Source organism: Brassica napus, assembly GCF_020379485.1.
Source record: "Brassica napus cultivar Da-Ae chromosome A2 unlocalized genomic scaffold, Da-Ae chrA02_Random_6, whole genome shotgun sequence".
NCBI lineage: Eukaryota > Viridiplantae > Streptophyta > Magnoliopsida > Brassicales > Brassicaceae > Brassica > Brassica napus.
This window is the reverse complement of record NW_026013964.1, coordinates 1-15,288: the sequence shown is the minus strand read 5'-3', so window position 1 is coordinate 15,288 and position 15,288 is coordinate 1. Positions and strand designations below refer to the sequence as shown.

Genomic DNA, 15,288 nt, shown 5'->3' with positions numbered 1-15,288 from the left:
ATAATTATCTGAAACACTATAAACAATATATATATACATAGATTTGAAATACAATAAACTAGAGATAAGTTAATTCATTATATTACATTATTTTAATTTTTCTATATTATGTTTATATAAACATATATTATTTCATAAAATATAAAAATGCAATATATAGGACTTACAATTAACTATTCTATTAAAATAAAATCACGACTTCTTTCATGTGTGTTTGTTTTTTTATTTTGGACCATCCTTTAGAAATTTTATTAACTATATTGTATTTAAACTAATAACACATAGAATATTTGAACTATTTTAATCATAATATCTTTTGATATTTTCATTTTAAATATAAAAATATATATTTTAAAAAATCTAACAAATCTGTTTGAAAAGATTCTAACAAGATCTCAATTTTTTTTAAATTATATATAAATATTTTAACTAATTTCGTAATTAATTTTGAAATATTATTATGCATTAATATGTTCAATTATCATTTATGAAATAAAAATAAAAATTATATCATATTTTTTATCTGCTATATAATTATAATTATAAATATTTATGTTCAAAATTATAATATGTTGGTAAGACGGGTTAACACTAGCAAACTATATAATACAAGTAAAAAATTAACTTGTATTTTATTAAAGCTAATAATATAAGATATTTTTAACTACTTTAATCATGATATCTTTTCATTATATATAATTTATTCTAACAAATCTACTGATAAATATTTTAACAATTTTTTAATTTTCAAAATATTTATATGTAAATATTTTCACTAATTTTGTAATTAACAATGAACTATTATTATGCATTAATATATATTTTATTATTTTTTATAAAATGAAAAAAATTATATATAATAAGATAAATATATATAATAAGAAACAAAAATACATATGAAAGTTTTAAACCATTGATTAAATTATTATATCTGAAATAGTTATATAAATATTTAAATATCTGATTAACTTTTTATAAATATATACTATTAATTATCTAAAATAAATATCTATGTATATAAAACTACAAATAAACACCCACGCATTGTGTGGATCAAAATCTAATGTTCACTTAAAATCTTGTTGGTTGGGTTTAAATTAGGATCGGCCTTAATTATATTAATTGTGTATAACACACGAATAATACCAAAAAGTGCAGTTATCTTTGCGTATAACAATAAGTTTGAGGTTAACAATTAATTTAATTTTAAAACATAATAATCTAGCCAATCAAATAGGTATCACAAAGAATTACTCTAAAGATAACATAGTGATATATATGTTTTAAAGCTAGTACAATCAAATTTTGTGTTCAAGGTAGCTATATCCATTCATAAGCATATGTACAAAAAAAAAAAATCACAAATCTTCATAACAGAATCTAAGCCCAATATATTACAAAATAGTTTTATAATTATTGTTCTTTAAATTTTTTCGTTTTCATTTAAAAGTTTTGTTTGTTGGGCTTTAGATTAAGACTGGTTCTAATTGTTATTTAACTTAGTATAACGCATGAATAATACAAAAAAGCGTCGTTATTTAGCGTACAACACACAGTTAATTAAAAAGCGCGAGATTAAAATTTAGTTAATATTTTAAAGCAAAACTAGGTAATAATCCGCGGCTTGCGTGGAATAAAATTATTAATTTCGTTATTTCTTAAGATAAGAAGATATTAGATATGTTTAATTTGGATATCAGTTTGGTTTTAGATTAGTTTTTTTTGTTTTTAATCTACTAAAATATAACTATCATTCTAAATCAATATTTGTTTTGTTTATTCGATTAAAATGTTGGAAGTTTTTTGTTTTTTCGATGATAACCAAAAATATTATTATTTGTTTAGTTTTATGTTATATGATGATGATGATGATGATGATGATGATTTAAACTTCGTAACAAGAATGTATACAGTAGGATATTATTACCCACAGAAAGGTATCTAATATACGATTTATTTCCTCAAAAAAAAATCATATACCTTTTATGTATAGGAAAGAAACAATTGGTGTCAACGTATACCATTTTGGTGCAACCATGCTCTCTTGTTGATTACGTGTCTATCATTTGCAAAGAAAAACCCATTCAAAACTTCAATCTCGTTATCTCTAATCCTCTTCGCTAAGCCTCAAGTTTTCAATAAAACTCCCTTCTAATTCATTATATCTTCTACCTTATCCAACAAATCTCTCTTCATAGCTCAACAACGTTTCTCTTAGATTTCTCCTCTTGGTCCTTGTATCCAAATCTTCAGTTCATATCTGTTACGGTAAAACCAGCAGTAATCCTATAGCAATTGTGTGTATAGCTGTGACCTTAGTGACACCCCTAAACGGAAAAGAATCGGAAATATCAATTTTAGAGCAAACATGGCTTTTTGCTTGTGTTTCGGACTTAGACCAAAACGTAATAAGGTGGAGAATCAGGAACCCGTTTCTGTTCAGGAATCCATACCTGACCAACCATCATCGTCTTCTGGTTACATCTCACTTCCTATGTTCCTTTCTTCATTCTTTGTTATTTACACACCTAGTTACAGTCTTATGTCACATTAATGTATGAATGATATTATAAATCTCGAACAAGGGTTTGTGTGTTTCTAGGTCAAAACATTGTTTATTTGGTTTTATCGAAGTGTCTTTAATCCACTTGTTCCTAGTGTAACATGTGATACATACTCTCATCGTGTGTCATGTAGCCAATCCAGCAACGTCTTCATCAGATCCTGAAGCACTGCTACCGCCACCGCAGAAAATCAAAAAATTCTCATACCTACAACTCGCCACCGCAACAAACAACTTCAGCCTGGATGCTAGGATCGGACAAGGTGGATTCGGCGATGTATTCAAAGGAGAGTTAGAGATTGACGGACAGGTAACTGTAGTCTTTGATCAATCAAATCACAAACAATCTCTTGAACTGCTCTTGTTGTTGTTGTTGTTGTGAAAAGACTATATGATGTCTCTAACGAGCGGATAATCTTTTTTGTGTGTGTGGCTATGTTGTTGGTCTACAGTTAAAGGATGTGGCTGTTAAGATGCTTGGTCGGAGTAGTATACAAGGAAACAAAGAGTTTATTGTGGAAGTCCTAATGCTTTCAATGTTGAGAAACAAAAACCTCGTGAAACTGTATGGTTATTGCTGTGAAGGCGATCAAAGATGCCTCGTCTATGAATATATGCCTCTTGGATCTGTAGAAGATAACATCCACTGTAAAACAAAAAACAAAACTATACTTCATCCTCAAGAAACAAAATTTATAATACAGTACTTATTTTTTTTTTCAGATATCAGATCTGCTCAAGAGGTTTTAGATTTGAGCACAAGGATGAAGATAGCTTTAGGAGCAGCTAAAGGGTTAGCGTATCTTCACAACGATTCAAAACCTATTGTGATCTATAGAGATATGAAAACTGCAAACATACTGCTGGACCATGGGTTTGAACCGAAGCTCTCTGACTTTGGGCTTGCAAAGATTGGTCCGAATGAAGGCATGTCTCATGTCACTACTAGAGTTATGGGAACGCTAGGGTATTGTGCACCCGAGTACGCGGCTACTGGGCAACTGACGCTGCAGTCTGATATTTATAGCTTTGGAGTTGTGCTGTTGGAGCTTATCACTGGACGCAAACCTATTGGGGACTCAACCATGGGTGCACAACGTTTGCTTGTTAGATGGGTAACTCTCTAAATATGATTTTACGTACGAACATATATTGACTAACCCTAAACGCTGAAGAAATATATGGTTTTGACTATGACAATTCTGGGCATAGCCACATGAAACATTAGTTTTGAATTCCCAAAATTTTAAAAAATCAATATATATAAACGCAGCTAGCCGAGAATTTTTTTTTTTTTTTAATTTAGTTAAGTTATTGTTATGGTGAACGTTTTATCGATGTTGCTTCTTTCATACGCAACCAAATGATCTTATGAATTATGATGACTCTTTGCTGGTGCTTTACAGGCACTGCCATATTTCAGGAACCTAAACATAAGAAAGATTGCAGATCCGATGTTAGGAATACAAGGTGATCCGTACTTGGAAGAAGCTGTGAGAAGAGCCGTTCAGTTAGCGTATATGTGTCTGCGGGAACGCGCAAAAGCTAGGCCAACAATCAGAGAAGTAGTGGAGGCATTGGAGGTCTTGGTTGAGTACATAGCGAGGAAAGATAAGGGAAATGACATTAGATATGGACGAGGAGTAGATAAGGGGAAGAAAGTTGAAGGGTCAACTGTTAATGAAGGAGATGAAGGTTTGGAGAGAGATAGATATGTTTCTGATGCTAAGAGATGGGCTAAGGGTTGTACAAGAGCTGAACGGAGAAAGAGCAAAGTTGCTGATACTTTCTTTGCTTAATTTTGTTTGTTTGTCAACTGCTATATACTTAAACCGAATTTGGTTGGTACAAATGTTATTTTTTCTTGGTTTACCGATATGCATAACTCCAATGCTTCTTAACATTTTGGTTCTTTGATTATTTAAAAAATGGGTAATATCTTCTTGATCGGTTATATATGTTGGTGTTTGACAATAACAAGAAACACTTCTTGTCCATTATTTCGTAACGTTTCAAATTTAGAAAGATGAAAAACTGAAAAAAGTTTATAGTTTTTACAGTTGTGGATAGTTAAACAAAAATATTTTTTTTTTAAAACAAATCAGTTGTGTAAATCGCTTCACAATGTTAAAATAAAAACAAACACCTACATCTAAAAGTTCATGGATATATATGCACTTACAATACAACCGCTATATTTGAACCAATGAGTCTAAGAAATTACATACTTGTTTTTTATATTTTACCAATGATACTCTTAATTAATAGCTCAAAACGATGAGCTATTAGTTTACAAATGGCATCAAAGTCCAATGCCCTAAATGTATAAACTATAAAATGAAGCTTAGAAGAGGAAAGATATCGACTAACTAGACAAAATCACGTAAACCCTACGAGTACTTCAACGGATTTTTGGAAAAGAATCTAATCGATAGTCTCTGATCTTTGAATTCCACTTTTATTACTCCCTCTCCCTCTCTGAAATTACTTGTACATTTGTATTTTTGACACTCCTATTTATATATCGTCAAACTGTTAGAAGGGACTATCATCTACGTTACTCGGTTTCGATTAACGTTAGAAAGGACTATTTACAATATGTTTGGGTTTTCGACAAAGACGTGAAAATATTTATTTTAAAAAAAAAAAATTTGTACTTGTGTTTTATTTTTAAAATATTAGTAGGTTTAAATTTTATAATGGACATATTGTTAGGCCCACTTGGGGGGTATAATTCAAATTTCAAGGCTGAAAACAAATATTAATGTTTGTGCAGAAGGTGAGTCCATCATAACCCATACGCATATGCATAGGTTCGCTGTCATCATTTTTTTGTTTTCCACTTTTTTTGTTCTCTCGAGATTTTCAAAGTAAAAACATTTTTTTTATTTTAACTTTCACAATCAATTAATATAGTAGTATATCCTTTTCAAAATCGAACAAAAGTTTTGTGAAAAAAATTTGCGGACTTTTCCTTTACTGGGCCCACAAAACAAAGTGATAAACCAATGATAAAGTGACACATCAGCTAAATATCGAGTCCCTTTGTTTCTTCTTTATACTATACTAGGGCCGGCGTCCGCGCTGCGCGCGGATTACATGTTTAATAAAAATCAGGTGAATTAAAATTGTGTGTTTTTTGGTTTCTGAAAGGATAAGTTAAGTTTTGTTTTTTTATACAGGGGAGAAGTTCGAAACGGTGATCATTTTTTTTTAAAAAACAACTGTAAGTATGAATAATAAATAGTTTTGAGGAATTCGATATTTGAATGAGAAAATAATCTTTGTGTGTGACAATTTAATTGACGTAGGAAGTGGTAACGTAAATGTTTTAAAAGTTGACTGGTGGTGTTTGCTATGAGGCTTAAGATAGCAGTTTATTCCTCTTTTGGAAGCGTTGAATGATATCAATTTCGTTGTTAAAGTAGAAGCGCGTTCCAGGTGTTGCTGTGAGTGATAGTTTTTCTGAAAAAGGCAAATATTTGTTAGCATTTAGTTTTTTGTAAAGTTTATGTTTAGTTTATTACCTTCATGTATCCGTGGAATGATACTTGTGATGATTACGACTTGTTTTTTCCTTGTTGATATGCGATTTAACTCCCTGAAATTAGATGCCTCCTTGTCCCATAAAGTTAGACGTACCAATTTCGATCTACAAATAATTATTGTATTAGATTTTGTTTAGTTGTAAACCAATTATTACTTAATAAAAAGTTTGTACCTGTCTAAACGTAATCCAATGATGATTTTTGAATCTGTGTAGTGGTTATATAAATCACTTCCTTGGATGAGGCAAATGCGGCCAACAACATCTGTAGGAATAATTTGGTTGTTTGGAAAAAAATTAGGATTTATTTTTGTGTGAGAGAGTTTTTTTTTTTTTTACCTGGTAGGAAGTTGGTTTCACTTGCTAAGCTGATCAACTGGGTGTAGCGTTGTGGCCGGAATATGTATGAAGGAATCGGTGCAATGTTTTCTTGAATCAGTGTAATAGTTGTTGTTTCTTTGATATTGATTATGTATGGTTGATCGGTAAGCCTGTAACGTTGGTTATTGGGGAGGAGATTAAAATATCTAATGTGATAAATTTTCCCTTCTTCGAAGCGTTGGTACATTGTGTCAGACGTAGAAATAGGTACCTTCCCCTCTATTTTTTGTTCCTGTTTAGTGGTTAGAAGCAATCATTTGAAATATAGTTGGAATAATTAAAAATATGAATTTTAGACAAACCTGGATGTCAAGACATATGAAAGTTGTCCCTAGGAAAGCATCTTTATTTTTGTGATTTGTGATGGGCCAGACCCTAAGGATCCTAACGATTATTGGATGAGGTTCGAGAGTGTTGTCCTAATTGCTTTGATCTTGTGGTGCATGTGCTACATAGATAAGAATGAGAATTAGTATTTTTTTGGCAATTTTGTTTAAATTTTTTTTTTTGAAGTGAACATAGTTAGGGTGTGTTTTTTTTTAAGTATTGTCATGGTTTTTTTTTAAAGTTTAAGTAGGCCGGGCCATAATTATAGGTGGTAGTAGTAAATTTGTTGGGTGGGTTTGATAGTAGAATTTAGTTTTTTATAGAAATTTACAGGGACTGTGTGTGAAATGAGGGGGTTTTGTTATCTTGGGCGTACTATTTTAAGATCAAAGGGAACTTAGGCGGTTTGCACATTGTTATAGAAAACAGTTGAAATAAAAAATTGTCTGAAATAATAGAAAATGCAAAAGAAAATAGTTTGACAGTTGAAATAAGTAATGGGATGGGCTGGAAAATTTTTTAATCTGGCCCAACAGCAAAGAGACGGAGACAGCAATTTCGTGAGCGAAACCGGTTAACGGGCTGGGCTGCAATTACGATTTGTTGGTCTGGGTTATCAGTGACGTGGCAGAATGAATGGCTGAGAATATTTTGCCTATGTGGCATCCTTTATAACATCCAAAATTAGTAGCTTTTATATAGTGGGATTAAAAGAAAAAGGAAGAAGTAAAAAAAGCGTGGGGGAGGGAACCCACCATTAGACTTACTTGGAGGAGAAAAAAAAAAAAAAGAGAGCTTCTTTTATCATCGCTGGCTTACTCGTGACCTTGTCGGCTTTCTTCGCCGGAATCTAAAGAATCAATTCGCCGGAGTTTACCATCTCTTTTGTTTTTTTTTTTAAATAGAAAAAAATAGAAATTGAGGGGTTGAGGATTGAAGAGAGAGAGATGTATGTAGTGCCTCCGCCTCCCGATCCGATTCGGGATCCAACTCTGATTTACGGTTTACCAAACTTGGAAAGGCAGCAATGTTTGTCCTTCTTCTCCTCTCTCTGTTATTTGAATTTATATTTTCATCTTCTCTTGCTTAGTTGCTTTGTTTGCTATTCTATCTATATTCAAAATTGGAACTTTGTTTTTTATTCGTGTTTTTACTTTTTAAGCAAACAAGTGTTTTGTCGAGGATCCTATGTTTTCATGTCGTTTTCAATGGTGGCGTAAGCTTTTTTTGATGTAATTACCCTATTTATGGGGCATTTTAGTTTAATTTGATTAGTGTTAGCTTCAATGTGTTACATAGGTTGATTATATAACTGATGTCTATTTATAGCAGTTTTACTGAAAATCACTTTCTCTTTTTTGCTTAACTGAATGCTTAACAAACCTATTTCATTTTCGATATTAGAATCATAACCATAAACTCGTTAATCCCTGGCTTCTTCTCTTGTTATAGATAGTAAACACTACCTCTAGTGGTTAGTTAGTACATGACTCCTGTGTAATAAACTCAAGTCATCAGTTTGATTCTTCCTCCAGTTTTTTTATGAAACTTTACATTTTTGTTTTCTCCGTTTTTTTTTCAGAAATTCTTTCTTCAGGGAAGATTTGTATTCGGACCAGACGTGAGATCACTGGCCCTAACAATATGTCTCATCGCTGTCCCTGTTACAATCTTCTGCATCTTTGTCGCCAGGAAGCTAATGGATGACTTCTCTGATAACTGGGGAGTATCTATAGTATCTGTCGCCGTCGTCTTCACCATTTATGTAAGTAATACTTTTTCCTCTCTTTGCATTGAAGATGTTGTAATGATAAAAGCATGCACATCTTTTTCCTTCAGGATTTGATTCTTCTGCTGCTTACATCCGGAAGAGATCCAGGAATCATCCCTAGAAACGCTCATCCTCCTGAGCCTGAACCTCTTGACAACAGCAACGTGGATGCAGGAGCTGGCCAGACTCCTCAGCTGAGACTCCCTCGCATTAAGGAAGTAGAGGTTGATGGGGTTACGTTTAAGGTCAAGTACTGTGACACTTGCATGCTCTATAGGCCTCCTCGCTGTTCCCACTGCTCTATTTGTAACAACTGCGTTGAAAAGTTTGACCATCACTGCCCTTGGGTTGGCCAATGTATGGGCGAGTAAGTCACAGTCCAAACTTAAAGACTGTTCTCATAAAAACTATCTCATGTTCTGGTGGTTGTTGCAGAGGAACTACAGATTCTTCTTCATGTTTGTCTTCTCCACGACACTTCTCTGTATATATGTGTTTGCCTTCTGCTGGGTCTATATAAGGAAGATCACTGAGTCAGAGCATACAACCATTTGGAAGGCAATGCTCAAAACTCCTGCCTCTATTGTATTGATACTCTACACATTCATATCGATGTGGTTCGTTGGTGGCTTGACAGCTTTCCATCTATATCTCATCAGCACAAACCAGGTAATATTGCTACCAATCCAATCCTCATCCTCCTTGGAAACGTTGTAACCTTTGAAAACCCTTTGTTCTTGCAGACTACATATGAGAATTTCAGATACAGATATGACCGGAGAAGCAACCCACACAACAAGGGAGTGGTTAACAACTTCAAAGAAACGTTTTGTTCTGCTATCCCTCCTTCAAAGAACGACTTTAGAGCCATGGTTCATCGTGAACCTCCATTGCCTCCTAGATCTGTAGCGGGGGGTTTCATGAGTCCAAACATGGGTAAAGCCAGTGATGACATTGAAATGGGAAGGAAGGCTGTTTGGGCTGACATGGGTTCAGCAATGTCAGAACATGGTGATGGCAAAGATGGTAATAATGAGAGGCTACATGTTAAGGACGGTGAGTTGGGAGAGCTTTCTCCAGATGTTAGGACGACGGTTGATGAACAGAGTGATAGGCCGAGTATGCACCCGAGGCGCTCAAGCTGGGGAAGGAAAAGCGGGAGCTGGGATATGTCCCCAGAAGTTATGGCCTTAGCAGCTAGAGTGGGAGGAGAGCAAAACCAGAACGGTGGAGGAAGCAGCAGTGGAAGTGGTCTAGTGACTGAGAACCGGCCTACATAGTTCAGATACAAGATTTAGCACGGAAGGAAGACAGAACAAAGCTGAACATTTGTTGGATTATTCAGCTTAAAATCAGTTTTATGCAGGCTTGTGGTTTGTTGAGGCAAAAGAAGTAGCAATGTTCTTAATGTGGAAAGTGTTTTTGTGTTGGGTTTGTTGTGGTAAGCAAAAAAGGTTGAATTGGTGTGGTGTGGTGTGTTGTATTTACCTGTTTGTATGAGTGAGCTTCTTGTGGATTGTTCAGACTGTTCTTGTTTTAGATGTGTTTATACATTTAACCAGAGACATATGTTTTACGTTAAAACAAACAAAACTAGTTTCTTTCTTATCTTATCATCAAGAAGCTGCAACTGAATTATTAAGACATGTGGACCAGAAGACAGAACCATATTAATATAGTCCTTCATTTGAAGCATGGCTCTGCAATTAATGCGTAAGAACCCAAATGCAGTAATGCTCCTCCTAATTATAAGATAAGGTTACAGAAGAAGAGTGTGTTGAGGTCTCTGCTGAGTCAAAGATAGTCTAAGAAAATGTCCAAATCAATAATTAAAGCCTTGAGTTATGTGAAAATAGCCTTTTGGAATCATCTTACAAATATATGGAAATCACTTTGCACTTGAAAAAAAACCCTTGAATCATGAAGATCAAACTAACTTCATGAAAATGAAAAATCTAACAGATATATCAGATCATAAATACAGGATCTTTCAAGAGAGTCAATAAGATTTTCCTCAGTGTTATGTACAGAGACATATATGTACATATATACAAATAACATGGAGTCATGGACCATAGTTCAACTGACTGAATGTCACTATTATCATTAAGTAGCCTCTGCTCCTCCTTTATTACGAGCCTTACTAACCACCATGTGATAGAGAACTCTAAAAAACTCTGAAACGATTCTTTTCATTTTTAAAATTCACTTAAAACATCAGAGGCCATAAAGCTTTTTTTCTCATTCAAACACTCATTACACCAAAAAAAAATTTTACAATGGCAATTTAACAAGTTGGTCCATTACATAATAGAGACAATCTCTTTGGTTCATTTATAAAGAGGCACCAAATCTTAAATACCAATTTAAGCAGGTGGGTTTGATTTAGAGTTGTCTACTACTCTTTCATCTTCTTCTCAACCCTTATCACTCAGGCCAAAGAAAAGTATGTACAAGAATCAGTTGCAAGAGCTAGCACAGAGAAGCTGTTTCAGCCTCCCATCATATACCTGCACAAGAGAAGGACCAGATCATGCTCCAAGATTCAAAGCTTGTGTAAACTTCAACGGTGAAATATTTGAAAGCCCTACTTATTGTTCCACTCTCAGACAAGCTGAGCATTCAGCTGCTGAAGTTGCTCTCAGTGCTCTCTCTTCAAAAGGTCCTTCAAAGTCTCTAACTGCTAGAGTTCTTGTAAGTCTTTTCTCTGACTTCACCATCTTTCTTATTTTCAAAGTCTCATGATGTTTTTGGTTTGTTCTCAAAGGATGAGACTGGGATCTACAAGAATCTGCTTCAAGAGACGGCGCATAGAGCTGGTCTTGATCTACCGGTTTACACAAGTGTGAGATCAGGACCTGGTCATGTTCCAACGTTCTCTTGCACTGTGGAGCTTGCTGGGATGAGATTTAATGGAGAATCAGCAAAGACTAAGAAGCAAGCTGAGAAGAACGCTGCTATTGCAGCTTGGTTCTCCTTGAGAAAAAGTTAGCTAATATTAATTACCTCCAAATTTAAAACTTTTTAAATCCATTTGTTAATGTCTATCATGTGTGTTACACAGTGCCAACAAGCTTGGACTCTCAAAGAGGTGAAGAGAAAGAAAGAGAGGTAGTTGCAAGAGTCCTCTCAAGATTTAGACCCAAAGAAGGTAGAAGAAGAGAACAACATCACTCAAGGAGAAGAGCAATCCGACATGACACAAGAGACATGTTGTGTGAGAAGCTCAGAATGATTAATCCATATACCAATGAAGCTTCACCATCATCACTGAAACACCACCAAACACTACTACCACCGAGACTCTGGCCTTCAACAACAATCTCCAACAACAATCGAAAGTCAAATCCTTGCTAGAGAAGTCTCAAGAACAGGCAGGGCTAAAACAGAGGAGCCCAGATGATGCAAAACCAGAGATGATAATAAAGTCGTTTCCTTTATCATCAATGGAGAGAAGAAACTGTTATAGTAAACTTCTTCCATTCCCCGAGATGTTTGCTGGAGGTTTTGGGTTAAACCATCAGAAACTTGCTCCATCTGTTCATATGAGATCGGTGATTCCAGTTTGCTCAGCTCCTCCACCTAAACCGTTATCGCCGTTCAATGGATCCAACACATCTTCTTGTTCTGCTCCAAGCTCGCTAGGAACTGAAGGGCAAGAGAAGAAGTCTCTGATGGAACTTGAGTTAGAATCAAAATCAGATCGAACCCATGATTAAAGGTCGTATCTTTAGATAAACCCATGTTAAGGATTTGATCATAGATTAGTGAAAGGTGATAAATCGAGTTATGGGTTTGTGTATGTTCGTCGTGTTCCTTTTTTTTGAAAATTTAACGGCCTGACATCAATTCAATGGCTCTGGATTGTATTGCACGTAGAACAAAGAGAGTCCGAGAGGGAGAGAGGAGCAATAAATGTAGAGGAAGATGAAAGAAGAAAACTATTAATGGCATTTGTTTTCGCCATTAATGCGCCGATTGCTCTGCTTCTTCTTCCCTCTCTCTCTCATTCATGGCTCTGTTTTTACTTAATCTGTTTTTGTCGTTTTAAAAATACAAGTAAACGGCTACTTAGCAGTAATTATTGACCGGTTTGATTCTTGTTTTAATCCCGGTTTATACGAACATGTACTGCTCTGTTTTTAATTATCTGAATCATTTGATTCAAGTTCAACTAGTTGGTATAGCCTCCGCGGAGCCGGATACATTATTGATGGCATTGTATAGTCTTATGTATGGGATCTTTTTTTTTTAACTTTTGTTTTCCCATGTTGTATATAATCTTTGTATATAATCTATATTATAATAGATTGATTAGGTTGATATAAGAATAACCGGTGATTTCTTATGTGTTGATATTTCATATTTTATGTGTTGATATTTCATATTTTTGTGTGGATGTCTAAAAAAAATTTCGATTTATCTTCATGAATTCGATTTCTAGCAATATTTTTCCCATGAATATATCGGACAGAGACCCATATATCCGTTGAGATTCAACATCTGATACGCTGACTAATTGTCATCCCCATTAGCTATCCAGTAAATCGGCAAACTATGCAAGTATAAGAAAATAATTATTTACAATAGCTTAGAGAAACCCAAACAATAGTGAAACCTTTTATTAGACATAGAGCAAGAGAATATACATAACCCTATAAATATGGTCAAGGCGAGATCTTTTAACAAAAATAAAAAAATGAATTTCCATGAGCTCCTCTAAGGTATATGCGAGAACTCTTTTAGTCCGTCCAAGAAGCTGTGTTTCTTTTTCATTGGTTGTTCTTGTAGTTGTCGGTTGTGTAAACAATTTTGTTCACCTCCTCCTTGAAACTACCAATGTGTTCTAATTCGGATTTGAAGTCTGGAAAATTAGTGAATCCCTTCATGACGTACAAGTCTTAGTGGACAACTTCGGAAAGTAGAACAAACAACAAAGAAAAATTATATTAATCAAGTTTTCTGTAGTACTATGAAATTCTATCAATTTAAAGAGTTTCAATGATATGCGACACTGAATAGAGCAATTTAGAGTGTAATGGTTTATCATCAGAGGTGAGAGTTAAACGACGAAGTGGGAAAACCCTAGGCCCTAGCTTAGAGACGGTGAAAAAGAGTAGACGATTAGGAGGCTTCTTGGGGTATGTCTGACGCATCAGCCTTACCTTTTAAGGCTTACGTAGAAATTGGGTGCGATAGACAGCGAGTTAATTAAAATGACCTAACAACCATTAATTCATTACACAGCCCTGTTCAAAACTCACTGCCGAGGGCTGTAAAATCGCCTGAAAAACGTAACTCGGCACCAATGATGATTTAGACTGATTCGGTCTGAAAATCAGGATTTAAAAAAAAATTAGTTTTTAATCGTTTCATCCTATAATCGAATAGTAGATATAAAGATTCATGATGTTTTCATGAAAATAAAAAAAACAAAGAAATTAATATATAACTCGTGAAAAATTATGAGTCGTTAGAGTCAATATTGCAGAAAACTTTAAAGTCTAAAGATGAGAATGTAAACTCATAATTGATTTTAATTAAACTTAATCATAAAAACATGTAAAACACCCATGGTTCCTATTTGAACCGTGTGTTAGCATTTTTAAAGATGTGTAAACCGCTGTACTAAGTGATATTAATTGTAAGTTTTTACGAATAGATAATATATTAAAACAAAAGCATAAGATGAGTCCCACCAAAATAAATGAAATGCTGAAGTGGATACCCTAAGAGCATCTCCAATGTATTTTACTCTATATTTTACTTCAAAATGGTGCAACACCCAAAATGGAGTAAAGTTTTACTCCAATGTATTACTCCATTTTCTACTCCAAAAATAATATATTTTATTAAATTGTTAATAATACATAATATTTAAAAAATTACTAATTAACCCAATATTTATGTTTACAAAAATTCTTTAAAAATTATTTAAATTAAACGTTATTATTAAAAAGTACAAGAATCATAAAAATAAAATAAAGACAATATATAAGTTGTTTTAATAGTGGCATTTGAATATTTTCTCACAATGATCAACTAATACATTTCGTAATGAAACATAAGCTTCTTTATCTTTGATATTCCTAAATCGAACAAGAAAATTTTGAAATCAGACATTTTCATCTTATGTAATTTTGATATATGGAGGTGTAGCTTCTCTTCCAAGTTCAGTTGGTGCATCAAATTCACGCTCATTCTTAATTATCATGTTATGTAAAATTATACATGTTAGTTATGATGTCATGTAGCACATTTTTTTCCAAAACCGAACAGGTCCTTCACATAGCGAAACACAACTATAGATCCTTTTATGTTATCTTTATTTATATTATTATTTTTTATTATGGTATTTTTATGTAAAAATTATTAAATTAAGGAATATCTTGTTTAGTATGTTCTTGTATCATTTTAAAATATTATTTAAGTAAGAAATAAAAACATTAACGATTTAAAGGACCAATTCACAAATAAAAAAAGTTCAACACCAAATGGAGTAATGAGTAAGATTACTCCATAAATGGAGTACCCTAGCCATTACTCCATTTGGAGTTGAAAAATGGAGTGGGGCTGGAGAAGATTTTACTCCAAAATGATGTTTGGAGTATAAAATGGAGTAGGGTTGGAGTTGCCCTTATGAGAGAGCAACAACCCATCATTATAATATAGATTGGCTGTGTTGTTATATAGTAATTA

General features: G+C 33.7%; 4 protein-coding genes across 5 annotated transcripts; 3 read left to right on the top strand and 1 right to left on the bottom strand.

Annotated features, from left to right (window-relative positions):
• The first annotated feature begins 2,063 nt into the window (after nt 1-2,063).
• Nucleotides 2,064-5,171, top strand: LOC106424779 (serine/threonine-protein kinase CDG1). The gene is made up of 4 exons (XM_048770405.1): nt 2,064-2,477; nt 2,698-2,873; nt 3,016-3,678; nt 3,970-5,171. Exons 1-4 carry the CDS (start codon nt 2,369-2,371, stop codon nt 4,360-4,362), a joined length of 1,341 nt encoding a protein of 446 aa, XP_048626362.1. The 5' UTR covers nt 2,064-2,368; the 3' UTR covers nt 4,363-5,171.
• A 454-nt stretch (nt 5,172-5,625) lies between these two features.
• On the bottom strand, nt 5,626-7,567 carry LOC106402119. 2 transcript variants are annotated; one of them, XM_048770403.1, is made up of 5 exons: nt 6,794-7,567; nt 6,450-6,723; nt 6,285-6,375; nt 6,091-6,215; nt 5,626-6,028 (listed from the first exon to the last, which is right to left on the bottom strand). In XM_048770403.1, exons 2-5 carry the CDS (start codon nt 6,676-6,678, stop codon nt 5,928-5,930), a joined length of 546 nt encoding a protein of 181 aa, XP_048626360.1. In that variant the 5' UTR covers nt 6,679-6,723; nt 6,794-7,567; the 3' UTR covers nt 5,626-5,927. The 2 variants fall into 2 exon arrangements, with proteins under 2 accessions (XP_048626360.1, XP_048626359.1); XM_048770402.1 differs by having other exon boundaries at nt 6,450-7,567.
• An 8-nt stretch (nt 7,568-7,575) lies between these two features.
• LOC106402139 (probable protein S-acyltransferase 7) lies at nt 7,576-10,197 on the top strand. Its single transcript, XM_048770404.1, is given in 7 exon segments — nt 7,576-7,784; nt 7,787-7,819; nt 7,822-7,847; nt 8,401-8,583; nt 8,658-8,966; nt 9,025-9,258; nt 9,333-10,197. Coding segments are annotated over 7 exon segments (1,341 nt in total). The 5' UTR covers nt 7,576-7,765; the 3' UTR covers nt 9,870-10,197.
• A 572-nt stretch (nt 10,198-10,769) lies between these two features.
• On the top strand, nt 10,770-12,567 carry LOC106402147 (double-stranded RNA-binding protein 3). The gene is given in 4 exon segments (XM_013842825.3): nt 10,770-11,283; nt 11,357-11,576; nt 11,654-11,908; nt 11,911-12,567. Coding segments are annotated over 4 exon segments (1,119 nt in total). The 5' UTR covers nt 10,770-11,037; the 3' UTR covers nt 12,309-12,567.
• The last annotated feature ends 2,721 nt before the right edge of the window (nt 12,568-15,288 follow it).

Coding starts and splice junctions, on each gene's coding strand:
- LOC106402119 (XM_048770402.1), bottom strand. CDS start 6,678: ATGTACCAACGCTTCGAAGAAGGGAAAATTTATCACATTAGATATTTT. Junction 6,376..6,449: donor TGAAACCAACTTCCTACCAG/GTAAAAAAAAAA, acceptor TTATTCCTACAG/ATGTTGTTGGCCGCATTTGC. Junction 6,029..6,090: donor CATTCCACGGATACATGAAG/GTAATAAACTAA, acceptor TGCCTTTTTCAG/AAAAACTATCACTCACAGCA.
- LOC106424779 (XM_048770405.1), top strand. CDS start 2,369: ATGGCTTTTTGCTTGTGTTTCGGACTTAGACCAAAACGTAATAAGGTG. Junction 2,874..3,015: donor AGTTAGAGATTGACGGACAG/GTAACTGTAGTC, acceptor GTTGGTCTACAG/TTAAAGGATGTGGCTGTTAA. Junction 3,679..3,969: donor AACGTTTGCTTGTTAGATGG/GTAACTCTCTAA, acceptor GGTGCTTTACAG/GCACTGCCATATTTCAGGAA.